This window comes from Cuculus canorus, chromosome 3 (genome assembly GCF_017976375.1).
Source record: "Cuculus canorus isolate bCucCan1 chromosome 3, bCucCan1.pri, whole genome shotgun sequence".
Classification (NCBI taxonomy): Eukaryota; Metazoa; Chordata; class Aves; order Cuculiformes; family Cuculidae; genus Cuculus; species Cuculus canorus.
This window is the reverse complement of record NC_071403.1, coordinates 36,429,203-36,456,633: the sequence shown is the minus strand read 5'-3', so window position 1 is coordinate 36,456,633 and position 27,431 is coordinate 36,429,203. Positions and strand designations below refer to the sequence as shown.

The following is a 27,431-nucleotide window of genomic DNA, read 5'->3' as shown; positions in this document are numbered from 1 at the left end:
CATATAGATCCTTCTGGGAAACAGCACTTCAATTGTAATGAAGAAAACCTCTTTTTTGTAAAGAAAATTAAAGAGGAGGAGTAAGAAAAATTATCAAGTAGACCTAAGTACTGTCCATAAATGCGTATGTAAGTGTAATTTATGACACTTGTGAGTTAATGTTATATCAGATGAGCATCACTAGCAGTTTTGTGACAAGCTGTCCAGTATCTGAAACCACTGTTGATGCAACAGCTGTACTAAAAGGAGAAATAATTGACTGTCGGTCAGAAAACCTTTGATGTAGGTTCCTTGCAATGAATGGTTTCTACACAACTGCTTAAAACAGACCTTTGCAACTTGTCAGCCAATTATTTTTAGTAACGGAGCCATGCAGATAGTGTAATGATTTCAATTCTCACTTCAAACATTTAATGATGCCACATGCAATATCAACACAATAAATGTGACTAAATGCTTCGAAAGACTTTTAAACCTAAATAACTGAATCCACTTAGAATATTTTCTTGACTCGAGAAGCTAATAAAAGCTTATTCAGTTCAGAGAAGTAAAAGATTAAAAACAGTTTTTAAAGTTACCATCTGGTGGTAAGGAATGAATATGATCTGGATAAGCGAGAGTGATACAGATATATTTCAAATAACAGATTGATATTAAGATGACCTAGAGTATTATAAAATTAATGTGGCAAGTGGGAAAGTGGGAATTAGTATCTGTCAAATTTTGTATAGCCTGTCACTTGCCATCCATTTCTTTGATGCTTTGAACCTTCTCTCAAAAGTCCTTATCAGACTGAAAAGGCCAAATTTTTTGATTCTGCGCTGTCCAGAGGATAAGTAGTGGCATTCCTTGAAAAAGTGACTCCTGCTCTTCTGATAAAGAAACCACTGCTTTCACAATATTTCAGTTCACTAATGTTCTTAATTCAGTTGTGAGCATCCTTAACTTGAACTGGAGGTGACCGCTGTTGCAGGATCACCATCACAGAAACACATTTTGCTGCTTTCCGCTTGAGGTTGTGAGGAGACGACTTAAAGACCTTAAATGACTGGCAGAAGACAGAAGAATACTTGATAGCATGGAAGTCAAGTGGGAGAGGAAGAAGAGAGTTGTGGGGCCGGAAGGAAAGAGCAGCAGCAGCAAAGCAAACAAAACAAAACAGAACAAAACAAAACAAAAACCAAAACACAAAAACCGGCTCCCAAACAACAATAGACCCAACAAGGAGAAAAAGGAAATTGGGAAGTTCTGGGTTCAAGCACCAGTTCTCCACACTGTTTCTGTGTTACCTAGTCACCTCCAAAAGTTAACTGCTCAACACTTAATAACAAGTTCTTTTACTGACAAATGATATTAATGTTTATTTTTACTTGGACAATGCAATTGATATAATTTAGCAAAGCTTGAATATCAGGTATTAGGAAAGGAATTCTGATGTGTGATAGAAACTCACTAAAGTCAGAAGTTAATTAACTCATCAGAGAGGAGGCAGGATTTATTACAAATCCTCAGCAGAACAAAAAATGGATAACATAAAAGTTGAACATTGGAAAAAACTATAAAACTGGGAGCAGAGTCTTATAAAGAGATGTACTGAGCAAAGCAGATCAAGAGTGCTGATTTGCATAGCTATGGTGGCTTAAGGCAGCAAGCACTCTAATGTGAAATGTAGAGTTCTGAAATAGGCGTTAGACTTTAACAAAGTTAGCTCAACTTTCAGTATTAAAAAGCATGGCAGAGAGAAACAGACCACATAAAAACGTTTTTTCTCATTGACTCTTCCAATATTCTGATTATGTTTCTTCCTAGTGAATCTGTTAAGAGAGTTTTCCATTGTCTTCATGGATCCAGGAGGTTTTGGAGTTTATCTTACTTTGTGGTTTTGGGTTTTTTTTTTTTTTTTGGAGGTGTGGGGACTCGTTGTTTGATTGGGTCTGGTTTGGGCAGGTTTTTTTAGACTGTCCCTAACACTGAGTTGTGTCAGTTGCTGCACTAGGGAATTTTATTCTAATGCCTTCTTCATTTAGACTATTTAACTTCTTATTGCATGGCAGAATGGTAAACTTCCATTCATGACTTTTCATTTCCTGTTATTTCCACTTTTCCTTGGGGACCTGATTAAAAGTAGTCTATGCTGGTACTTATTATCTCTAGCCTTGCTCTGTTGTGTTGTGTTCCCTCTGGCTTTTTCAGCCCTTGAAACTGATTAATTAAACCTTTAGTGCATAAAGCAGTAGAAAACTTGAATTGTTTAGTTTCTTCATTAGTCTGTGATGGGAAACATGTAGGTCTGTGTGGTGCTCAGAGAACTTTTATAAAAAATGATTACAATAACAGGTAGAATTTTAGCAGAGTTTTAGACGGTGACAATTGAGAATTATCTTTAAACACTTGACATGTCTCATAGTGTCATTTCTGATTATATACTGTTTGACTACTAATTATCTCTCCCTTTCTCACACTCCTCCATGTGGGCGCATACATGCGAGAGCTTACTGCTCTGTTGGTTTGCTGCAGGGTGCCAGTTTCACGAGCTTTGATGCCCCTTTCAGGCACCAGTAACGTAACGTGAAAATTGTCACAGAGCAGACATCCATAAGGAAGGGATTGAACAAAACCTGCCAGTAAAGTCCTGAAGAAATTTGATATTTTTCCACAGAGAAATGTTGCAGGAATTTGACATCAATGAAGCAGCCCAATGGTCTGAATGGACTGGTGAGAATAAGATACTCTGATTATTTTAAGTATCAGTAGACAGAGTATTCTCTATCCAGATTTTCAAAAACTATTTATCAGATCATGAAAGCAGTGTCCCAGAGTGTCTAGTGGTGTTCAGAGCCTGCAGAGGAGATGTTTTATTTTTTATTCTCAGCAGCTGACAGACTTGAAGGTCTAAAGTAAAACAGTAGCTTCTCGAGGCAATTTCACTGGCTTTTGCTTATTCTCTGCTGCACTCCAGAGGCAGATGAGATTCTCGACTCTTTGTCTTGGTTCTATTGGACATTTTGGCCTCCACCTGCATCTTGGCTCCTCCTGCTCCCTCTGCCACTGTTCACATTCACTTCAGTGTCCACTCACTTCGGCATTTCTCCAGGACCCATCGTTAGTCATAATCATGAGCAAGTAGTTTTCACCACAGAGGGGCTGGTTCTGTTGCCATTACAGTGAATTTGATGGTGGTGTTGGACATGTTTTTACTGAGCAAAGAGTGCTATGGACTATGACTTGAATGTGGAGCAGGCATAACTCCCCAGCCTCCTCTGTGTGTTTATGTGCACATTTCTCCACCTCCTCCACCACTGACTTCAAGGAGGTGCAGACCTATCCTGGCAGAGGCCACAGCACAGGTTGATACTGGAAATTTCATATCTCATGCACCCTCTCTTTCCTTCCTGCTGTTACATTAACAATGTCCTTGAGTCTCTGTTGCTGTTCTGTGCGGTTTCAAGAGGAATTTGCCTGTTGAATGGACACCTTGAGGAAGATCAGCCCACTTAATAGCATTCCATAGTGCTGGATTTTTGAATAATTTAGCCTTTTGCCTGCAAGTGCAGTAAGGAAATAGTGATCATTCTAGGACATTGAAAGTCACTGGGTAGGTTTCTTTGCACAGGTGGATGGCAAAAATGTTGGGAGGAGGATATCTTTCATTCTTGACTTGATTAATCTCACGGAGAAAAGCAGAGATCTTTGTTTAAGATCTGTTTCCTGTTAGCATCTTTTTGGAGCTGTGCTGATAGTTTCTCACACAATGAACAGTCAGACAGAGTAATCTGACTTTTCCTACTCTTATTTTCAGCCAGATGATTATGTGTATGTGCCTCCAATACAAATCTCCTATACTGGCAGAACTGAAGTGACCAGGAGGATCAGCTTGTATTAATGCTGACACTGCATATGATTAGGCAAATATACAAAATTAATGTTCTCAAACTAATAGCTCTCGAGGATATACCTCTTCATTAGCCTACTTGTTACAGTAAAAAAAATAAAGTGTGTTCTGTCTGACGTTACACCATAGAAATTTCTTTTCTCCCCATCGTACTGTAAAATTGAGGAACCACTTTTGTTGTTAGTCTTCAATGCTGCAGTTGCTGATGGTACTAATTCACTGTCTGCCTCCTTCTGCTAAGTCAGCATCCCTAGAAATCACCTCACCAGGTAATTGCTGGTATCAGTCAGCCTTCAGAGAGGGTAACTCAGCTGAGCGGGAAGCTGCCAGCTGGGCAATGATTAGGCAAGGGCAATAGTTACACATTCATTGTCACAGCTGAAAGACTAACCAGCTGTTAGCATTTGCCTAAAAGATTCTACTGACAAAGAGAAATAAAACGGACATCAAGAACTACCACATAGGCTAGCTAGCTGATTTAAGTTTCTTTTTCTGCCATCTCCAGCTGTCAAGATATTGTGTGAAATGCTTAACTGAATTATAATAATTTTCCTTTCTCAGAAAAGGGATACTGTGGAAAAGTCAGAACTCCAGCAAGAGTCTGACTACCTTGGTTAATGCTGTTTTGGGGGCAGATAAGGACCACAGAGTGGTGGAAAAAGTTAATTGTTGCTTATTGCAAGCTGGAAAAGAAAGTATTTATGCCTGCTACCAAGGCTAGAAATACACAGTTACCATGCTAGCCCTGTCTGGGATTTCCTTGTTTGACTTTGCTCACAAGGTGCTATCCTGGAAGCTCCTGCCACTTGGCTTACGTTCAAGGGTTGACTACCACTGATGCGTGCAAGCCTGGGATTTCTGTGATTTTATCTTTCTTCTGTCAAAGAGGGGTATGGATCATTTGCCAGGTATGGCAAAACCAAGGACAGATTAAATATTTTTGAAATGTTAATAAATAAATCATTGATTTCCGTGCTTGTGAATCATAGAATCATAGAATGGTTGGAACATCTCTTGGGTTGGAAGGGACCTTTAAAGGTCATCTAGTTCAACCCACCTGCAGTGAGTGAACACAGGCTGTTACACCAAGTTCCCATATGTTATATCCTTGGGATATATATGTGTGAAGAAAATTTAAAAAAAAAATATAACCTTTTGAGCATGTAATTTATCAAATACAGTAGTGGAACCTTTAGCAAGCATTGCCTGTATGCCTCATAGCTGGGTTTCTTTGTTTTAGAATGCACAAGCATATAATAAAATTTCATTCTTCATCACAGCTTCTTTATAGATTAAATTGTAAACCATGTTTGATTAGCATTGCTAGTTAGCTGCAATACCAAAAGGAGAAAGATGCACCAGAGGAGTTTGAAGGGAATCTCTTCTGAAAAATATCAGTAGCACATCACCCTTTAACTTCTTCAGTTTGGTCTATGGAATTGGATTTATTTTCTCTTTTAGCAAGTTGTTGGCAAGGGGTGTCTGTCTAATGATCAACATCCATTTCTGGGAAGAGAAGAAGCCACTCTTCATTTATTTTTGTGACACATTGACAAATGGCCCTGTTCAGGGCAAAATAAAAAAAATCATTCCTATGAAAGCATTTTCAGATGTGGCAATCCTAAATAATGTATGAAGCATTAGATATTCTATGAAAATGACCTCTGAATATCATCCTTTTGGCTGCCATAGTGACTCCCTGAGCTTGGGGATCACAGTATGCAACTGTAGTATCCCTGAAGCGTTTGTTCCTGTTATTTGCTTATCTTTATGTTGGGGTCTGTTCCACGAAGTATACTTGAAACATATTAACTGTTTTGGTTGGAGTTCATTCATTTGCCTAGGACCTGCTGAAAGCAATTAAATTTTATTTAGCATTTTGATGTATTTTGTGCCATCTCTGGTTCTATAGCAATGTAATCTTTTAAATATATTTTGTTTAAAATGAGAAATAAATACTAAGTATGTAAATAAAAACCTGACCCTTTACTGACCTCTCTTCATTTGTTCTAAGGATACTTAGTTGACTTAATTCAGTTAAAATATTGTTACGAAAGAAACAGACTGAAGGCTTTTGCAATGTGCAGACACTTTATTAGAAATGCAGTAACTGGCCATTTTATAGTTATAATGACTTTTTATAAAAGGAGGAATTTTGTTTAAAAAAAAGCCATCCATAGAAATAATGACCAATCTGCCCAAATGGAGTGTACTCTTGGAGATTTTTCTAATGGAACTGAAATATAGCAGAGAAAATAAATTGACATGTATTACATATATGAGAAAAATTTTGGCCATGGTGCATTGTGTTAGATTCTTTATTTTACTAATCCGCGATATGGGGCATTGTGTGTGTGGTCTTGGCTGGCTAGGTATAGAAGATCCATGGTCTTATCTTTTTCGTGTCATACTACTGCAGAAAGATTTTCTGTATTTATTTTTGTAGTTTAATGTGCCAGAAGTTATCTTGCAATATTTTATAAAAATGTCATGTAAATGTGGCCTGTACAAAAAAAGGACCGTAAAAAAACCCTGTAAGCTAGGAAAAACCCTTATTTTCTAATTTAAAAAAAAGGCATTACAAAACATTTATTTCCAGTTCTACTTTTTGTTACACATCTTAGTCTGCAGAGAGTTAAAAATTTCATCTGATACCTGTGAAGCTAATTGAAATCTTGGGGAGATTTGGGCACCTGGCAAGGCATAACTATAGATGAGAATGGTCTGTGAATGGAGAGACTCCATCTTCACCTTAATCTCCTCTGTGAAGTGATTTAATTCTTCTATCTCCCTGTACTGATTATCAGGGGAGGCCCGAAGAGATGCGTTTCTGTGAATACCCTTGCTGGAGTTGCACTGCTCTCGCATTTCTCCATTATCATTTGTAGTCAGACCTGTAGCTGGTAGACATTGTCCGTGTGCTGAATCACACAGTTTGGAGTATGAGCTGTGCAGCCAAATCACATGTGATTGTCATCTTAAGGATAAAATGTGGAAATGTGATCTTGTGCTTTTGAAATTGTCTGAGGACCATAGGCTTCCTTTGGGGGGGGAAAGCAGGGGATGGTGTTTACTTTCACAAAAAAAAAGCTAATGATTTTATTTAATTTCTATTCATAAGACCTTCATGCTTGAGGGGTGAGATTCATGAAGCAGCAAGAAGTGTGTCCTGGGGAACTGGAGGGGAGAAGAAGGAAAAAAAAAGCTGCAGGAACATTTGTGTGGCCTTCACATCACCCTCTTCCATTCTCTTGACCTCCATTTGGGGAAGTCCTTCTGCCTCATGGGTGTTGGATGGAGGGGTAGCTGGTGGTACAGAGTGAAGCAAGCAAGCCAGGGGCTGTGGGTTGAGCTGGGTAATGCTCTCTGCTCATATGGGTTTCTGGTAAAACATGACTGAGCCAAACTAATTCCAGTCATAAGTAGTATTCTCTGGGTAGATCCCTTTGTCCTTTCTTATATTTTGCATTAAATGTTGAAATTGTTAAGTCTTGCTCTGCCTCCAGCTTTTGGAGTTGTCCTGGTTCCTTCCAGGAAAGGTGGAGGGTAATAAACAATCTGTGTGCAGAGACTGAAATGTTTCTACTATACCATTTGTTTCTATTAAACCATTTTGGAAGAATAACTGAGTGAAAATAAACTGAAAAAAAAGTTTTCAGTGCTTTACAAATTTTGCTTTGGTTCAGACAAGTGATCTTCACATAAGTATGTGCAATTCACAAACAGAGCCTTAAGCTGCCTTTTGAAAATCCTCCAAATACTGTCATCATTCTTTGGGTTCAGATTGCTGCTGTAGTTTCTTGACCTGCGTAATGGGTGCCCTTGGAAGAAAAACTGTAGGAACTTGCAATGTTATATATAGTTTTCCTAGAACTTGGAGTAGAAATAAACCTTTCACCCAAGCTCTAGGCTTGCATCTAAAGACTTCAGGAAAGCAGCCCATAGCTTCATAACTGAAGAGTAAATAGATACTCGGCATTGACTTCGTGGCTGAAGAGTAAATGGGTACCTAGCATTGACTTTTTTAACTTTGGAGAATTTTGTGGTCTCCCCAGTAACAGTATTGGTGAAGAGCTTGAAAAATGTCTAGATATGTTCTTATGCGTGGGCAGAAATCAGTGGTTTAATATGCTGATTATTAAGATCTGTTGAGCTATCATGTCGCTTAATAAATGTACTTATTGTTTATAATCCATGTCACAGAAGTCTCTTTCGATTTCACCCCCTCCCTTCGCTTGGTTAGGTTCTCTCTTGCTTAACAACTGTTCTGTTTAGAAGCATACAATATTTAGGAATTTTTTTTGTGGGGCGGAAAATGAGTACCCTCTTCAGTTTCCTTTGTTTTTTAAGTCAAGAGACTATTAAACAAAAGCCAAAATCTACTTTCCCTAGTCAAAAAGGATCAGAGTGTGTGAAATCTCTCTCATTGTGTATACAGAGAGCTTTATTGAGTATCCTCCTTGCTTTAGCAATGCCTCTTCAGGAGCTGACTGTCTGCATAGCCATTTATGCTGGGCTTTTGTCTTAAGATAAGGATGGACTTAAATGGAACCAGAAGCAATACTGTGACTGCTTCAGTTAGTATGATGGAATGTGGAAAACTTACCTGTTTCATTCTCCCAAAGATGGAGATATGAGACAATATCAGACATCCCCAGTTGGAGGTTGCATGAAAAATAGTTACAGCAGTGAATTGCAATTATTGGGTTCTACCACTTGTTGAAACAAGCTTCTCAGTTTTGACTTAGAGCACCCATCTGAGTCTAAACCAACAGCTACCCTCATTATTTTGCAGATTGCCAGGAATATGTTGATGCCTTTCATTTTTTCCTAGCCAGCTGTCCCAGCTGAAAACAATAAAAGTTGCATTAAATAGTACAGAGATGCAGTATAGAGGTTTCTTTCTACTTTCCTTACATTAAGAGTAAAGAATGCAAGTTTACTGTTTTCAAATCCTCTTATGCAAGTAGGATCTTCCACACATGGTAAAACACATTGCTGCATGCAGAAAACCTGTTGATAGTCGTGCTTGGAATTTTTTCTGTTTAAGAAAATGCAGTACATCAAAATGTTCTGACAGGTTGTGTTGATATAAACAGACATTGTAGTGGAATGCAAGTATCGACTTTATTACATTTTCTGCCAAGTTTGGTTGGATGTCTTGCTGCAGCAACAGTGCAGTGTTTCCACTTGGAGATTTATTGAGAAATTTATTAGAAAAAATGTGGACTTTTGCCAGTTACACCATAGCATGATAACTTTTCAAAATCTGAAAATATTTCAATTTTTTTTTCTGGTGAGCTATATGTACTGGTAGCATCTTATGTCATCTCTTTTAATCTGGGTAATTTGGAAATAAGCTAAAATATTGTGATCTAGAATTCAGCAGTTAAGCAGGACTTGGGCCAGTGTGTCCGAGAAATGGTGCCCGTTCTTGGGTGAAAAACTAGTCTGTAGGTCTAACTTTTTAGTCTGTAACTAAAAGGTTTCCTACTTTCCTACAGTATTCAGCTTGATCTTATTTTCTGTAATATCTGACGCTTTTATCTCACCCTTTGGAAAAAATCTGACCCACAATATATTGAAGTACAGACAGCTTGTAAGCCAGGTGAATTTTTCTCTTCACTTTTGTTTTCATCAAAAGTAAAAATCACTCTAATCATTGTAGGAGTGTTCTTAAAATGAGAAATTCAGATCCCATAGAACTTAATGTTCTGTTTCTGTTGTACAAATATCATATCAAAGTTGGATTGCATGCATCTTTGCAATACCCTGATTTCATTATGTCATTGATTTTGTCTGCAGCTATGAAGATAAGAAACATTTTTCTCCTTTGGAGTTTTGGGCAATCATTTGCATCAGAGGACTTCCATGTGTCCCAGCCTCTTGCACCTTTACGGTCAGCCAGGAGAGCCTCATCTGATCTCTTTCCTTTTTTTCCATCAAGTTCCCCCTCCACTCAGATGAGCTTAGTCACTTCAATACTTTATGGTCTCGGGAAAAGAAAATCTACACAAAACCAGTGGCGAGTATTTGAGAGATGCTATGATACTTCAGAAATGGGACATGTAAGTCCACCTATCAGTAGGTAATATTCTGGGTATATTTTTGGTGGCACTTGAGTGATTTCCAGCAGTCCCTTCAGCTCAGGGACAGGCAGCCAAAGGTGTTGCACGGCTTAAAGCTGTGACGTTTAAGTAAAACCCAAATGTGCTCTTTATTTGTAGCCTTTCCTCTGCTTTTGAAGTTTAATGACTTGCTTTTATTTTGTGTGTGTGTGGTGGAAATCTCAAAATAACATGTTAATATAGCTAGTGGGGAAATCAATTTTATGGCGTCTTAATTTTAGTATATTGATTAAGCTTCTGTTATAGATACTTGACCTTTTGAAGAAAAAATTTTAGTACAACTGAGGACTTCCATCATGGTGAACTAAAGATGGAGTTTCTTGGTGTACTGCTTTGTTTTGGGTTTTTTTCATAATATGAGTCACATTCTTGGGAAGAATACCTGATTTTCATGGTTGTGCAGATGCTAACTGATGACTGCAGTAGCTGCTTATGTGTAAAAGTGAAAATAAATTTTTATTTATGTGTGTATGTATGTGTAAAGCTGTTTACAACGTAAAAGAAGGAAGATATTCCAGTATATAATAAGTGGATTTATACCTAACATTCATGCTAATAACATGCTGGTCTTAACATGTCATTATTCACTTAGATGTTCCAGAAGGTTGGTTAACTTTTCTTTAATTTCAAGGGGGTTTCTGAATATTGCTGCTGCAAATTTCAAGGGAAAATCCTGTATGTTTTTCTAATGAAACTTTAGGAGACTTTTCATCCTGAATCTCAACCTGCATTAGTTTTGAATGGAGATTTAGTGCTTTTCTCTATCCTAGGCACAAAACCTGGGATTAATTTTGTTGTAAAGTATCCTTAGGTCTTAATTAAAACTGAGGTTACTCATCCTGGTTAGAGGGCCTGGACAGACAATACCCACATATCTTACTCTTACTAATATCGCTGGTATTAAGAAGGATATAGTATGTAGTACTTTAAACTTAAAGCCTATGCTGTATATTGCAGTATTCTAAGTTAGTAAACAGTTGAACTGTAGAAGGTAAAATTAGAGTGTGTTGTGTTGGATACAGGAGAAATAGGTGAAGTTTGCAAATCTTTTCTCATACTCAGTGTTTTTTGTAATGTCTTTAGACATGATATCTTACAGTGAAACATATGTACAATGGCATAGGTAATGGAGCTATACGTGAGCTAAAAGACTGGCTTCTTACAAGAAGTAATTCTACAAGCCTGAGCAGAACTGCATGAAGTATTTCAAGGTCCCGTGGTAAAATCATTGAAGGCTGACGAAATATCGTTTCTTACACAGCTATTAAGTACATTTGAAATTAATGATCTTCTCTTGGAAACAGTATATCTACTACCTCTTATATTTTATTAGCATTGCCTTATAGATGTTCATGGGGTTTTTTTGTATTTTTCTTTCCCTCAACGTAGTGGAATTGGTCGAAATTGGCCGTGGGCTTCTGGCGGCAGCAGCATTTTGGCGGAATTTGGAACTTTGCATCTGGAGTTTGTACACTTGAGCCATCTGTCTGGAAACCCTGTCTTTGCTGAAAAGGTTAGACTGTTCAGTCAAAAGCATGTTGTGAAAGACAAATCCTGTGTTGGGAGACTTACTGTCTCTGGGGAGACATCTGGATTTTTCCTTACCTGTAAGCATTTGTCACAGGAGGTAGATATTTTCTATATAATCACCCTAAGCACCTTGACATGTGTTTGTATTATAAAGTCACATTTTTTTTCCAAAATTATTGTGATGCATCACCTTGTATGTAGCACTTAACCTGACCCTATAAAACATGTCATTTCTGATGTGACCTAAATTAGAATCACTCTAAACAATCAGGCTCCAGAGCTTTCTTCAGTACCTCACCTGAGTGTGGTAAAAACAAAAGTTGACATTATATTATAGATAATATGCGATGCCTACAGAAAGCAAAGCACTGTGGCTAACTTGTGTGATTTCAGCAAGTTTAGTCTTCACGATACTGTATATCATCACTATTGTCAGTGAGGTCATTGCATTGATGCTTAAGAAGTGCTTTGAAGTTTTATTCAGGGGACGAAGAAGTCCCCCCAAAACATCCTTTGTCAAAACAGTTGTTTATGCTTACTAGTTCTTCCAAAATTTGATAGAATTTTCTTCTGGGTACTTTTTGTTTACATGAGCCATGGAAAGGAATTCTTCTTTTCTTTCCCCAATTCCCACCTAAGCCTTTTGCTTTGCTTTGCTTTTTGTTGCTTAAATAGTCGGCAAGTGCTGTTCTTTATAATACATCGTATCATTTATCTTTTTTTCCCTAATCAAAATTTCTACTTGTCTTGGTTTTGTATTCTTACTGTAACTCTCCCATGTTAGCTAAAAATGATATTATCTATCTAATGATATCATTAATAGTGAGACTTGAAATGTTTAGCATTAGATTTGGTGAAAATTATCATTAGAAACGGTGAAGTCCAAAATGAACACCAGTACCAAACTTAAAGGACTGAACGACTTTGCTGTGATACTGTTGTCAGCACTGTAATAAATTTTTTGAAACTAACTCCTACCAATTTGAATATATTTAGGGATGAATTTAAAGACAGAGTTTTTCTAAACAAATATGACCTGGGGGGAGAGATAGGGTCGAGAAGAGCAGCAACCAGGAACAGCCAGAAACAAACTTGTTAGGTAACTTAATTATATTTTGACATTTATGCTAATTTAATGTATAACATCTGTTCTATTAAGAGACAATTAAAGTGTGATGGAAGTGTCTATGTTAAAAATCTTAGCTTATGGTTCTCTTACAAAGTGGCAATAGCTGCAAGATGCTGGAAATCTGTTTATATAAACTGTTCTTAAAATTCTGTAGAGATATGTGATTCCACAGCCCTTCAAGGCAAGCCGTTCCAGGGCTGGTACGCTTGATAAGGAAGAAGAAACACTGCAATAAGCTTTGCATGGAACTATTCATAGAATAATTCATTAAATGAGGTTTAGAACTCTTTGCAGTCTGTATTTGGGCAATGACTGTTTGCAAAACAGTGTCAAGATGCAGAAGGCAGTTTGTGTAGCACAACAAAAATCCTTCAGCAGCTTGGTGTAAGCTAATTTATCTTCTTTCTTAGCAGCTAGTTCACTTGATCTCTAGGCATTCAGGGTGTTATAATGAGGCTGTCAGTACCTTTTTGTCGCAGTTTCTGGTCTGTGGCTCTCAAGATCTTCATTCTCCCAAGTTGCTACATTTGCTTTTTCTGTGAATGTTAAGGTTCAGTATTAATTATTTCATGTGCTCTGCGATGGATGGTGCTGCTGGATGACTCCAGCTGCAGAGCGTCTGGACTGTAATTGTTTCCCCAGGCCTCTCATTTGTAGCAAGCTCCTTAACAGTGCTGGTGAGGAGCTCAGGGCTGTATGGGTTCCTGTTGGGCAAGCTGGTTTTAGGAAGCTCAGTTCCAGCAGTGCTCTCCTTTCCAGGCAAAACTGCTTTACAATTCACTTCTGCATTTGAACTAGGTGAGAGGCTTAACAGTGGATATCATTTCTGATTTGGATATATGAGGACTGTAATGCTGAAGTTGCTGAGCTTAGTTAAGGCAACTATCCTTTATGAAATTTGGTATCCTCTGGAGGGGTGAGATACTCTGTTTGGCAAGTCCTGACCTTCAAGCTTGCTTCTTTTTAGTTGTTTCATTACTGAGGCTTGACACTGAAACTCCAGAGGTTTTTTAGGAGCTAATTTATGTGATAATATCAGCTTAAAGGATCATTTTTAATAGTAGTATGATTACACAGAGGTATTCACATGTATGTGTTGAATAAGACTATTTCTTTATTTTTAGGGATATTTGCACTAAGACTTTTGTACTAACACTGGTTTATTTTTGGGGGAAAAGTGGATCAGTGCTCAATGCTTTATACCCTTCCAATAGGTAATGAATATTCGAAAAGTTCTAAGTCGACTGGATAAACCAGAGGGCCTTTACCCCAACTATCTGAATCCCAGCAGTGGCCAGTGGGGCCAGCGTAAGTAGATAAATTTCTTTGCTACTAAAACCAGTCTATCAATGTGCTGTTTGCAGTTTTTAACTTCTGTCAATCACTGTTATGTGTTTTTCATATGTATATAAAGAATTTTTGTAAAGTATGAAAAATCAGATTTCATCAGGGGTTCTATACAATGTAAAGAATACTATGATTATTAAAATATTAATCCTACTTGCTGTATTTTAATGTACTTTTCTTTGATCTTTCAGTATGGCTTGAGCAAGCAGGGAAATGTCTGAATACATATTGTTTGGAAAGGAATTTATGCTACAACAGCCTTTTATTCAGAAATTTAAAGTGCTCTCTAAAGTAGCTGTTTAAGGAAACATCAGCTCTAAAAATATCTATATTTTTAGAGTGGTGTGGCTCCACTAAAGATTAAAAATAAGTAAATAAAGTCTTTCCAGTTAATACCAGCTGTGATTTCTGTTCAAGCTTATTGCCAACAAATGAGGAAGCAAACTAAATAGAACCATGTCATAACATTAATCCCTTTGAAACTATTACTGGAGACACCAAAATCAGGGGAAGAGTGTCTCGTAGTTTAACCCCAGCTGGCAACTAAGAACCATGCACATCTCACTCACCTCTCCCCCGTCAGTGGGATGGGGAGGAGAATGCAAAAGTAAGTAAAACTCTTGGGTTAAGACAGAGACAGTTTAATAGTACAGCAGATAGAATATACAAAACAAGTGATGCATAATACAATTACTTACCATAGATTTGCTATAAATGACTACTAATGCTCAGCCCACCACGAGCAACGATTGCCCATCAGCCTACTTCTCCACACCTGCACCCCCCAGTTATATACTAAGCATCATGTCATAAGGTATGGAATATCCCTTTGGTCAGTTGGGGTCAGCTGTCCTGCCTATGTTCCCTCCCAGCTTGTGCACCTGCTCCCCAGCAGAGCATGAGGAGTTGACACGTCCTTGACTTACTATAAGACAACTTAGCAACAACTAAAAATATCAGTGTGTTATCAACATTGTTCTCATACTAAATCCAAAACATGGCACTACACTAGCTGCTAGGGAGAAAATTACTCTATCCCAGCTGAAACCAGGACAGAGTATAATAAAATTCTTTAAGTATTTGAACTTCATAGCACCTTCCTGATGGCTGAGTCTTTTCTTGTTATGTATTACCTTCTCTGATCTTTGTAACACGTTCAAAGCCTGTGTAGTGTCATGTAGGGTCATGATTCTAGAGACCCTACTTCTTTTTCCACTTTTCCTGTTTAGGTTCAGTCTACCATCATCTCCCATTCATGTGACTCAATATTCTCTTATTAAAAGAAAACAAGCATGATATGCTGTCTTGATCTGAAAAAAACATAGGCAGATGAGGTGGTCCTGTAGATTGCCAGTGTTTGAGCTGATTAGACAAGGACTGGAGAAGTTTTTGAATATAGTAGTGTGTTTAAGATGCAGCTAAAGTGGAAATGAGGTTCTGAAGCCCTTATGGGACTGGCAATGGTCTGGATAGATGAGATCATTTTCACAAAGGCAAAGAATGAGCATATTATTGAATAAAATATGGTTTTTAATGCTTTATGTCACTCTCTGAATTAAATAGATGTCAAAAAAGATTGTGCTGCTCAGTTGTATTGTCGCATTAAGGCAAAGGCAGATTCCCTTCAAATTAGAAGTATACCCGTTATTTTAGAAAGCCTTCTAGTCCTCTATGCTGTGAGGTTTCTTTCAGGTCACCATGCTGCCAGGCTTGTGGCAGCTCAGCGTGCATAACCATCGCCTCCAGTTGGTGTGTTAGTATAAACTCTGACATCCATTTATAGATCTGAGACGTGTGCTCACTTATTAGCCATGTTGGTTTAGCACAGCTTTGTCAAATGTTAAAACCTCCACTGGAAGTATTGATTCTACAGCAATAGGCACTGGGTTTGGTTAGAAGGCCACCTCAGCATCATAGAATCATAGAATGACTAGGTTGGAAGGGAACCATTGAGTCCAACCATTCCTAACATTCCCTAAACCATGCCCCTCAGCACTTTGTCCACCCGTCCCTTAAACACCTCCAGGAAAGGTGACTCAACCACCTCCCTGGGCAGCCTGTTCCAGTGCCCAGTTATGCTCTCTGTGAATTTTTTTTTCCCGATGTCCAGCCTGAACCTCCCTTGGCAGAGCTTGAGGCCATTCCCCCTTGTCCTGTCCTGTCACCTGGGAGAAGAGGCCAGCTCCCTCCTCTTCACAACCTCCTTTCAGGCAGTCGTAGAGATCAATAAGGTCTCCCCTCCGCCTCCTCTTCTCCAGGCTAAACAACCCCAGCTCTCTCATCCGCTCCTCATAAGACTTGTTCTCCAGCCCCTTCACCAGCTTTGTTGCTCTTCTCTGGACACGCTCCAGAGCCTCAACATCCTTCTTGTGGTGAGGGGTCCAGAACTGAACACAGTATTTGAGGTGCGGTCTCACCAGTGCCGAGTACAGAGGGAGAATAACCTCCCTGGACCTGCTGGTCACACCGTTTCTGATACAAGCCAAGATGCCATTGGCCTTCTTGGCCACCTGGGCACACTGCTGGCTCATGTTCAGTTGGCTGTCAACCAACACCCCCAGGTCCTTCTCCTCCAGGCAGCTTTCTAGCCAGACTTCTCCTAGTCTGTAGCACTGCATAGGGTGGTTGTGCCCCAAGTGCAGGACCCGGCATTTGGCCTTGTTGAACCTCGTGCCATTGGCCTCAGCCCAGAAGTCCAGCTTGTTCAGATCCCTTTGCAGAGCCTCCCTACCCTCCAGCAGATCCACGCTTCCACCCAGCTTAGTGTCATCTGCAAACTTGCTAAGGGTGCACTCAAGATGCCTTCATCCAGGTCATTGATAAAGACATTGAACAGGGCTGGACCCAGTACCGAGCCCTGAGGAACCCCACTTGTAACTGGCCTCCAGCTGGAGTTAACTCCATTGACCACCACTCTCTGGGCCCGGACATCCAACGAGTTCTCAACCCAGGAGAGTGTGCGCCTGTCCAGGCCAGAGGCTGACAGTTTCTGAAGCAGAATGCTGTGAGAAACTGTGTCAAAGGCTTTACTGAAGTCCAAGAAGACTACATCCACAGCCTTTCCCCCATCCAGTAGTCTGTGAGCCAGGTCCAGTTACCTCCTTCCTCAGCTTCAGTCATCCACAGAAACTTATCCTTTTGGTGAGCTGCATGACAGCAGATCGTTCTAGTGGCTGATGCTATTAGTGGCCCTGCCCTGTTTGTTTTAAAACAGGCAAATACTTACTATGCTTTATGGTCTTTGCTGTTTTCCTATGTTTAATTTGTCTTATATACTCCTCATTCACATTAAATGCCAATTTTTGTTGGTGTGCACAGGAAAACTTACAGTTTTCTGATAGCATGTAGTAGTGATGCAGAAATTAGCTTCCTGCACGTGTAAATAATGGACACAAATGTTGATGCAGGTCAGCTTTAGCATGCTGAAGCAGCAAAAGCAAATTTGATCTTGTTACATATTTTCCCATTCAGTCACCTCCGTTTGCAGACAGTGATTTTTCTTTTTTTTCCCTCATAGTAGCAGATCAGAATGTAAGACTTGAGAGATATTTTATTTGAGATTTCTTTTCTAGGTTGTTTTCAGTTGATTACAACAGGAAAAGAAATCTAGGCCCTTAATTGGTACAAGACAGAAGTAGTATTTCTCAAACATCCAGTGGGGAGGGAGGGGGAATATTTTCTGATGATTTCTTTTTTAGCAGTGCTATAGCTGTGAAGGACACTGCTGGATCACTGCCATTGTTCCTGTAAATTCATTTAGCCCTTGTTATTTTAACAGTAAACTGACAGTGATTTGCTGCAGCATGCGTCAATTGGATTTGTCTACTGCAATAATGTATATAATAACAGGGCTTATTATTGATGAAACTGTGCTTGTGCTATTTAGTTTGCAAATGTCAGAGGTTTCTATGGTAATTTATTTAGGAAACCATAAAGGTCATTTAAATGCTGCTGTTCAAAGATCAGCTTTCGATCATGGAAAATGTTCTCATTTTTTTTTAAGAAGCTCCTTTTCCTTTTGGATCATGAACATTTAATTAAATAAATGGTGTATCCCTTCTAGAAATGTAATACATCTCATTCAAAAGAGGAGAGGGCGGGGAAATCTGTTTATAACCCAGATTTGATGGTACAATATTATTTGTTAGGTAAAGGGACAGGATACATTTGGAGCACTAAATTTTTTTTTGTATGTGACAGGAAAAAGACACTGTTAGTAAAGTTTGAATAGATAAAAATTGTATCTTCTACATTTGCATGGCTTTGCAACTTCCTCGGAAGGTGGAAAGGCGCATTTCAAGATGAGAAGATACAGAGTTTAAAAATAAATTCACTGTATTCTTTTGAATTCCACCAACAGAGGCATAACTTTGAAGCTTAGGTCAGACTTAGGTGTTAGGAAGCATGAATTCTGTACCACTAACCCTTCTGCATTTCGCTTTACGAGCCTGGATTACCCCGTGTGTGTTTTGCTTTTCTCATGCCCAGTATTTTGTGGTATGACTCGCAAACTTGCTGTATGATATACATACTTACATCTCCACCTGGATGCCTTGGGTGGAATTAGTGGACCACTTCTGCACTGTAAAATTGGTAGTTATGAATGAGTAGTCATGGTAAAGCACTTAGAAATCGTTTCACTGAAGACTCAACAAATGCCAAATCCCTTAACGTTACCAGGAAGCACCAATGTAAAAATGCAAACCCCCAAGCCTCTAGCTAGTGTTCTTTGTTTAGTGGATCTCAGAGAAACACTTCTATATATATATGTGTGTGTATATATAATATATATGTATATATAATAGAATCATAGAATAGTTTGGGTCAGAAGGAACCTTAAAGATCGTGTAGTTCCGACCCCCTGCCTTGAGCAGGGACGCGTCCCACTAGATCAAGCTGCCCAAGCCCCCATCCAACCTGGCCTGTATATGTACAAACACACACGAACACATGCTACAAATGCAGATATATATTTGTAGTATTTTATAAGTTTAGGAGATCCATGCTGAAATCATGTGATAGCCAACTAAGATTTTGCCAGGAATATTCTAGGCTCTTGGACAGTGAGTGCTACCTTGTGCAAACAGCTACAAACATCAGCAACTTTCACGTCACTGGTACAGCTGATGCCAACCAGTCGGAATCCTGTGGTGATAGTATTTGCAGGGTCACATCCTAAATGTGTGCAGTTGAATCAGCACAGCATCTGTAGTACCAGATCATTTCACACAGCAAGCACAGCGCAGAATAAAGCAGTGTGATAGCAATAATCATCTGTAGATAGGGTAAAGTCTCTCTCTTTTTTTTTTTCCTTTTAGGACCAATGCTGAGTTCTTAAAGCAGCCAGATGTTCAGAAATGTAGTATTATTTTTAAACACACAGCTCAGCATTTTGAAATACCATAAAATAACCTGAAATTCAACTCTTCAGTAAGGAGCTAAAATAGTTTTGGCTGCTTTTATGAAGTGACTTTCATAGAGCTCTTTTATTCATATTCAATTTCATGAATAAAAAAGCAAATAAAAACAATGCCTGCATGTTAAGCCCGGAAAGTCTTTATCAAATTAGAGAGATCTTACTACTTTTTTTCCTGTTTTTAGAGTAAAAAGAACCTGGATTAACACACTTTTGTACAGGATGGACTACATTAATTAGATGTTAAACATATAAATTCTTGTTTCTCTGCCATGAACTCTGTGGCACATTGTGGATATTAAATAACTATTGTTCCTTACCTTGATGAAAAAGTTAGCAATTAAAGAAATAATTCTCTGTATGTACCAGTCAATTAAATTTAAATTTATTGAAGACTGTTGTAGGAACACTATATGCACTGTTCCAAATTGTATTTGTATTTTAATGCCCAGACTGAAGATGAAATTGCTGCTGAATCTCTTTCTTCCCTTTCTAGATCATGTCTCCATTGGAGGACTTGGGGATAGTTTTTATGAATATTTGCTCAAGGCATGGCTGATGTCAGACAAGACAGACGAAGAAGGCAAGAAAATGTATTATGATGCTGTTCAGGTAAATAATAATCTAATCTACAATAATCCTAAAGAGACATGCTTTGGGGACAATGTGAGGGATTTATGCCCTTGCCATCACAGTGCAGGTTTTTTTAAAGAATTAGTTTCTGTTTTTAAAAACTTCATCAAATATAAATGCTAGAGGAATACAGACACTGTGGGAGAGTCTTGAAGCATAGCTTTTTTTTTTTCCAACTGAAATACAATTGGTTCTCTCTAACAGCAGAGAAGAAAAGTATAAAATATTCAACAAGAATTGTATCTACAAGGAGCTTTCAGAAGTTCAATTCTTTTTTCCTTGGTTTTCCTTAAATATATTCCTTTTGTCTTTTTTCCTTATATCCAGAAGGGAGTTCCTCTCTTGGGTTTCAGCCTTATATTTCAGCTGTTAGAGAGTTTTGATTTTGGTCAGCACAGGGAGCAATATATTATGATAGATTAATTATAAATGAAAATAGAAGGTTTTGTTGTACAGTGACTTTTTGTTACAAGAAGCATATATTTGCCAGCTTCTGTGAAACAGCTGCTTATTCAAATTGGACACAAGGGAAAGTTTTCAAAAATCAGAATTATTCTTACTTACATTTCTACGTAGTATTTCATTTATGATCCTTCTAGTCTGCAATTTGCTTCATTACTGATGGTATTTCCTTAATATACTGTTTTGGGAGAAATAATGGGTTTGTGACACTAGGTTGAGGCTCAGGAAGTATTAAGTTTAAATTTGTATTTACTGGCTTTCTTTGCAGTCTTGGGCAAAAGACCTATTTTTTCCGTTCTTTGCTTTCAAATGTATGTAAAAAAGAGGATAATATTTCTTTTTTCCCTATCCTTTCATCTCTTTTGACTGAAAGCTCTCTAGGGCTAGAACTTTTATCTCTTATTAACTGTGTGTATGTACAGTGCCTCTGTAGACAAGGCTTCGAGATGCTAAGGCCTATCTGCCTATTCTTTCATACATCTGAAATGCACTGTTCTGAGGGGAAAGACATAATTCTCCTTTTACTTCCCACACTGAAAAAGCGTGTGACATTAAAAAAAAAATACAACTCAGGCTCATTTGAACTTTTTTTTTTGTTAGAGACAAAAGTCATATGTGATGATTTGAGAGAGGGTGTGGTCTCTGGTGGTAGTAAATTTGACAACCAAGTATCCTCTGCTAAGAAAATCCTACCTTTAATTTTGTAAGTGCAGATTTGGATGCAGTCAGCCTCATTTTCACCGCTAACGTGGCTTCAGCTTCAGAGCAAAAAGTGGATTTTAAATTAGGTTTGAGTGCATATGAGGCTATAACATTGAACAGTGATATCGCCATTAGGTTGACAGCCAAAAAGGGAGAACAAAGTGTCTGATAATACAATATCAGTTCATCCTACCGTGGAAGGCATTTTGAAGCACCTCAAAGCTGCTTCTAGTCTTCTGCTTCCACTGATTTAATAACATCAGGTTTTTCTTTTAAATACATTCTTATACAGGGTAAGTGCCAGTGCATAGGCGCATGCAATAACAAACATGCTTTTGCTACTACAGCTATTCTGGAAACTGCTGCAGGTAGAATATCTTAGAAGTGGTGTGGCCATCACCCTTGTTGGCAGGACCATAAGTGTCTTGCCTCCCATCCTGCCAGGGAGCACCAAGAGCACAGTGATCCCAGCCAATAACAGAGTCCAAGAGAGCCCCGTGCCTCGGTGGCCAGCGCTGGGCAGCTCATACTAAGGCTGAAGTTTCACTTTCCCCTAACTTGAGCATAGCTGGAGTGAGGTACATCAGGAAGTCTCTCTTGCCTTACACCACGTGAGCGGATGTGCCATTCCATGTCAGCTGCACCGTGGCAGTGTGTTTGGGTCACTCCTTAACCAGCCCAAACTGCCCAGCAGCTTGGCTGGGGTGGAAAGCTACCTGCTCTTGGCTGGTCATCACAGGGAGAGGGCCAGGAGTGGCTGCACATCTCCAGTGCAGCAGGCAGGGCCTCACACTGCAACGTGTGTCCATGCAGGGTGCAACAGCACAGCTTTGTTAAAACATGTGCCTTAGCTATACCCTGATAACAGCCTCCTTGGGTATGGAATTTGCCATCCTGAGGTCTGAGTGGGGAGCCGATGCGGTGATGGCTGGCACACTATGCAGCCAGCTCTCCCTACTCTTAGCATTGAACTGAGGGAGCAGAATTGCCTGGGCAGCAGCATCACAGAATGTGACAATATCGGTGACAATGTCTGAGCTCTGCTGTATAAGACTAGATTTAAAGTACCTACTACGTTATTATTCTTTAGTAGTACTAGCTCTTAAGCAGTCCAGCCATCGTGTCTGTCCAGAATATCAGTGTTTGTGAGGGCCAAGTGGTCACTAAACACATGCTATGTTTTCATAGAATCACAGAATCACCAGGTTGGAAAGGACCTGCTGGATCATCGAGTCCAACCATTCCCATCAACCCCTAAACCATGCCCCTCAGCACCTCATCCACCTGTCCTTTAAACACCTCCAGAGAAGGTGACTCAGCCACCTCCATGGGCAGCCTGCTCCAGTGCCCAATGACCCTTTCCATGAAAATTTTTTTCCTGATGTCCAGCCTGTTTTGCCATGATGCTGGCTGAATGCTTTTTCCAGTAATTTTTGAGTGATAGTCTTCACGTTCTCCTTCTTCTATAACGAGGTACACTTGTACTAAAGCTGAAAGTGTACATGCAGCATGTGGAGGTACAGCTTGATGTTGCTTTTTCAGAAAACAGCAGGGAAGTTGCAGTACTGCAGAAGTTGTGGGCTGCTTGGGCCCCGTTGAGATGCCAGATTCTTCACTGGAGTTACTAGCCTGTCTTGAAATCCATCCTGATATTTGCTTTATTGCTATTGATCACTTATTTACCTAAATTGAAGCTAGTTTAAGTGTCTGCAGAAGCTGCAGTCTTTCTTTATGGCTGAGCCTATATAGTCTGGGCATTCTGAGTCTGCTTCTGCTATTTTCTTAGATAAATTTCCCTCAGTATTGTCTTAAGACTATGCCAAAGAGAATGGCATGATTATTCCTAGCCATCAGCCCAGAACATACTCACCAAATTCTGTAAGAGCAATTTGAAGATTTGATGCCTAATTCCGTATCTTCTGCTATCCAGAAACCATGAATGAAAATGCATGGTGAGTTAAAATTCACTGTGAAAAGCTGAAATTTATTTAAATAAAGCTTTGGGGTTATTTATTTCTTACGTTATTCTGTAGCTTATATTAGGAACAAAGACTCATTTCTTTTAGATTTTTTTGTAGCACCTATAGATTGGTTTATGGCTTAAGTTGAAAGCAATAACTAAAATGTCAAACTGGATTTTAAAATTTTTCTGCTTGGTGTGAATAAGATGCCTATTTGGCTCATGTTTTCTAAAGGTCTTATTTCTAATGGGAAAAGGGACAGAGAGAGTCTCATTTTGAATACCAGAGTGTAATAAGGATGTATTTTAAGGTCATCAGAGGTATTCATAAACTTTAGAATTTGTACAAAAAGGCAAGTGAACGTATTTTTACATTAGAAATGCTTTTTTTTTGAAAAGCAATGCATATAATGTTCTGGTTCACATAATATAGGAAGAGATTTTCTTAAACTGGTTTCAACGGATAGAATGTAACATTTAGTTACAGAACAAACCTGTATTCAGCTTTTAGTCCTATTTTAAGGATGTATCTGCCCACAGAACAAGCTAGCAGTCTTTGCAAGTATCCAGGACAGGAACCATCCCGCTCTTTTCAGTTAATGCAGATGATCTCTCTGATGCAATTGAGTACGTCTAGTAAGAGAATACGATAATTTAGAGCAAAAATGGACCTTGTGGGTTCAGTTATATCTAGTCTATCAACAGGCAACTGCATCAAGTCTTCCCCTCTTGAATGTGTCAGCTCTCATTTTGTAAGTTGAAGGGCAATTTTCCCACTACTTCGGTTAGGAGGTTGTCTCACACTTGATAATTGATGGTCAGGTATCTTTTCCAAATTTTTCCATTACGTTTATGCATGGCTATAGGTGCAAATTTCCTGCAATATTCCTGCTCTCTCTCTCTCTGACACTGACTACATCCCCTCCCCAGTGTATTTCTAGAGAAGTGGCATATCTAAAAGCTGTAAAGAGAGCAGTAACTCAGTGGGAGTCCTGTGGTGTCAGAGAGGTAAAGCCACTGCGGTCTGCAGTTTTACCTTTAGAAAGGGTACTTTATGTCCAAAGGAAGCTATTGTTTTTTTATTTTGGTTTGGGATATTTTTTGGTATATTTAATTTGTCTGCATTCTGTAGTGAACATTTTTCAGACCTGTCAAGATTTCTGCCTTTCAGATAAATAAAACAAACCCATGTAGACTCCTTTATCATTAAAATGAGGGAGAGAACAAAGTGTTAGCAAAATGAAAACATGATATTGGCAGATAGGCCCTTTTCATCTCCAGACTTCCATGAGGGGCTTTTTAGCTGTGGTGACAGTCTGATGGCTGCTCTGTGCTGATTGCAGTTTCCATTAAGTTGCTTGAAGTGGTTTGCTTTGTGATCGTAGTGATCTTAAAAATTACATTACTTATTTGGACAATGACAGAACTGCAACAACTCAGAATAGATTGTCATACTGGGTAAAGCCAAAAGTATATTAATGAATTGAATTATTCAATACTTGGAACAGTTCTTGGCATTGAAGGAAATACATAAATAGGGCAGGCAGAGAGGTGCAATTAAGAGCCTGTCTTCAAAATGAAACAGTTGGTGCAGGGGACTCAGCATTCCCATTGCATACATTTGGGCGTCGGGGGGTGGGTATTGTCTATAACTTAAATGTGTACGAATGAAAAAATATGCAGTTTATTTGCATATTTTGTCAGCTGTCATGTTTAAAATATTTATCACGCAGCTGCACTGGTGTTCTGCAAGTAGCGATAGTATAGCTCTGTTATGTAGGAACACAAGATTTATTACACTTAACAGATGAGAACATCCAGAGGACTCACTGCTCCTTTTTATTCTCTTTGCTATATTTCCCCACATGACAGGAGTTTTGAGGCTCTCTACAACTGCCTAGAGAAACCATCAAGACTGCAGACAGGCTTCTGCAGACTTCTTAATTCTCTAATGATTTCCTTATGACCACACAATGTCTGTATTTTGTACTATAGAAAGTACTTAATAAGAGATTTGCTTGTTAACAGATTGTCAGGAGAAGCGGCAAGCTATAATGTTGTTAGGACTCTTTGAGAAAGAATTTAACTAGAAAAGTCCTGTGAGATAAATTGTGCCCTTTTTGCTTGTGACTTTGCTCTTCCTGTTGGAGCAGCCATGTCCTTACTATTTGTGCTGGTTTTGACAGCAAAAAAGCTTGTCAGGAGTAATAAATACTCTAGAATATTCAGGAAATACATAATATAACCTTTTGAGAGTGACTTGCTTTGATTCATGGCATTCCATTAATACTGTTATATGAATAAATCTAGCCTTCTTGTAGCAGACAGCATTAAGCACATTTACTGTAAGAGCATTGGTGCTCTTAGAGACACTAATAGATCTACACAGGGAGGGAAATAAGCATAAGCAGATTTTCAGGCAAAAGTAAATTATCAGCTTTCCTCTAGAAGTTAATCATCTCTTTAGTGATCAGATGGATAAGTACCATAGTAGTTAAATGCTTGCCAACGTTTCCGTTTTTAAACTGCAGGCACCTCCATTATAAACATTCACATTTCATTTCACATGTAAGCTTGTCTGCGTAACACGTGTCAAGTCCAAAAGCAGCAAGTGCCCTATTGTTTTCAAAAATGGTTCTTGTGTGTTGTGTTTAAACAAATGAAAGTTCCTCTGTCTTCAGATTTCAGTTTTGATTTTTTAAAGTGCAGTTAAGTAAGCAATGAGGACCTCAAGATAAGATGGCAATTTTTCTTTGGCAGAATTGTTTAAACAAATTGTAAGAAGGCCTTGAACTTTCTATTCCATTCTATTATTTCTGGCAGTATATTTCCAGGTGACTCATGCATATTGTAATACACATTTAAAACCCATATGAAGGATATTTAAGAAAACATAATCAACCACTAAATATAAAGCTTAAAACAAAATTGTGCAATGTTTTTCTACCATGTCCAAAATAGCTGTAATAATGCAACAACGCAAATCTTAAATTTCACAAAATAAACTTATTGGAATTTTGGGTAAAGAATAAATTTGATCAATGACCTCATCCTGGAGTACAACTTCCTCACAAGAGGAGGAGGAGGAGCAGGTGCTGAGCTCTTCTCTCTTGTGACCAAGGACAGGACTCGAGGGAATGGCAGGAAGATGCACCAGGGGAGGGTTAGGTTGGACATTAGGAAAACGTTCTTCCCAAGGGAGTGGTGAAGCACTGGAGCAGCTCCCCAGGGAAGCAGTCACAGCCCCAAGCCTGACAGTATTCCAGAAGCCTTTGGCCAATGCCCTCAGCCACACGGTATGAATGTTTGGGTTGTCCTGTGCAGGGACAGGAGTTGGACTCGAAGATCCTTGCAGATCCCTTCCAACACCGGTCATTCTATGATTCTATGAATTATGAAGGTTGCTGAAAAAAAAGTGTCTACTACTACATTAGGCCAACTCCACACAAAAAACATGAGTGAAACTCAAAGTCACAAACTCATAGCATGCAAAATTGCTGTAATGCTGACCTGCCTCCTGCGTGCTGATTCAAAGCAATTACATGTATTGGCACAGGCTGTAAATATTAAAATAAATAAGCAATTGACATTATACATCTTTGAATTATCAGAAATTTCACGTGGTAGGATTCTCTTTCATACTTACTGTTGCTTCAAATCATCAAAATACTGTTTATGAAGAAGCTTCCTAGGGGAAGAAAAATATATTAGGAGCTTAGACCGAAATAATTTATAATGCTTTGTTGTAAAGAAGCCTGCAGAATTGTAATTATCCCCAAAACAAACACTATAAAACCCGGAAATTTGGAACTAGGATCATATTTTTGTAGTTTCAAATTTATTAAGCTATGGAAATCTGTAACTATGACTTGCAACACAGTTTTATCTCCAGCTACAGTGACATCTTGAGGTGGGAAATGAAACCTGGTTTTGTTAAAAAAAAAAAGTCATTAAAATTCATTAATCATATTGAATCCATTATTGTAAAAGGAGAGATAAAATGCCCAAGTGCTAGAGGAAGTAGGACTGCAGTTTTACATTGCATTTTGAGGTTTTTAGTTTGTTGTCCCTGCTCCTGTAGCAGAATTGACTTTTTTGTGGCATATGTTTATTTTGAATTGAGCAACTTTCAGTTGCAAAACATTTTTCCTGAGAAGCCTACCTCGGTGCTCTGTAAGCATTATTAACTGTCAGTATAATCCACTAAGTGAATACGCTCTGTTAAAACAAAG

General features: G+C 38.7%; 1 protein-coding gene across 1 annotated transcript in view; it reads left to right on the top strand.

The window, feature by feature from the left end:
* Positions 1–27,431, top strand: part of MAN1A1 (mannosidase alpha class 1A member 1) — a 150,576-nt gene that overhangs the window by 106,594 nt on the left and 16,551 nt on the right. Inside the window, exons 6-8 of the mRNA XM_054061625.1 lie at positions 11,410–11,533; positions 13,894–13,987; positions 19,939–20,054. Coding sequence (XP_053917600.1) covers positions 11,410–11,533; positions 13,894–13,987; positions 19,939–20,054 — 334 coding nt within the window. The remainder of the gene's footprint in view (positions 1–11,409; positions 11,534–13,893; positions 13,988–19,938; positions 20,055–27,431) is intronic.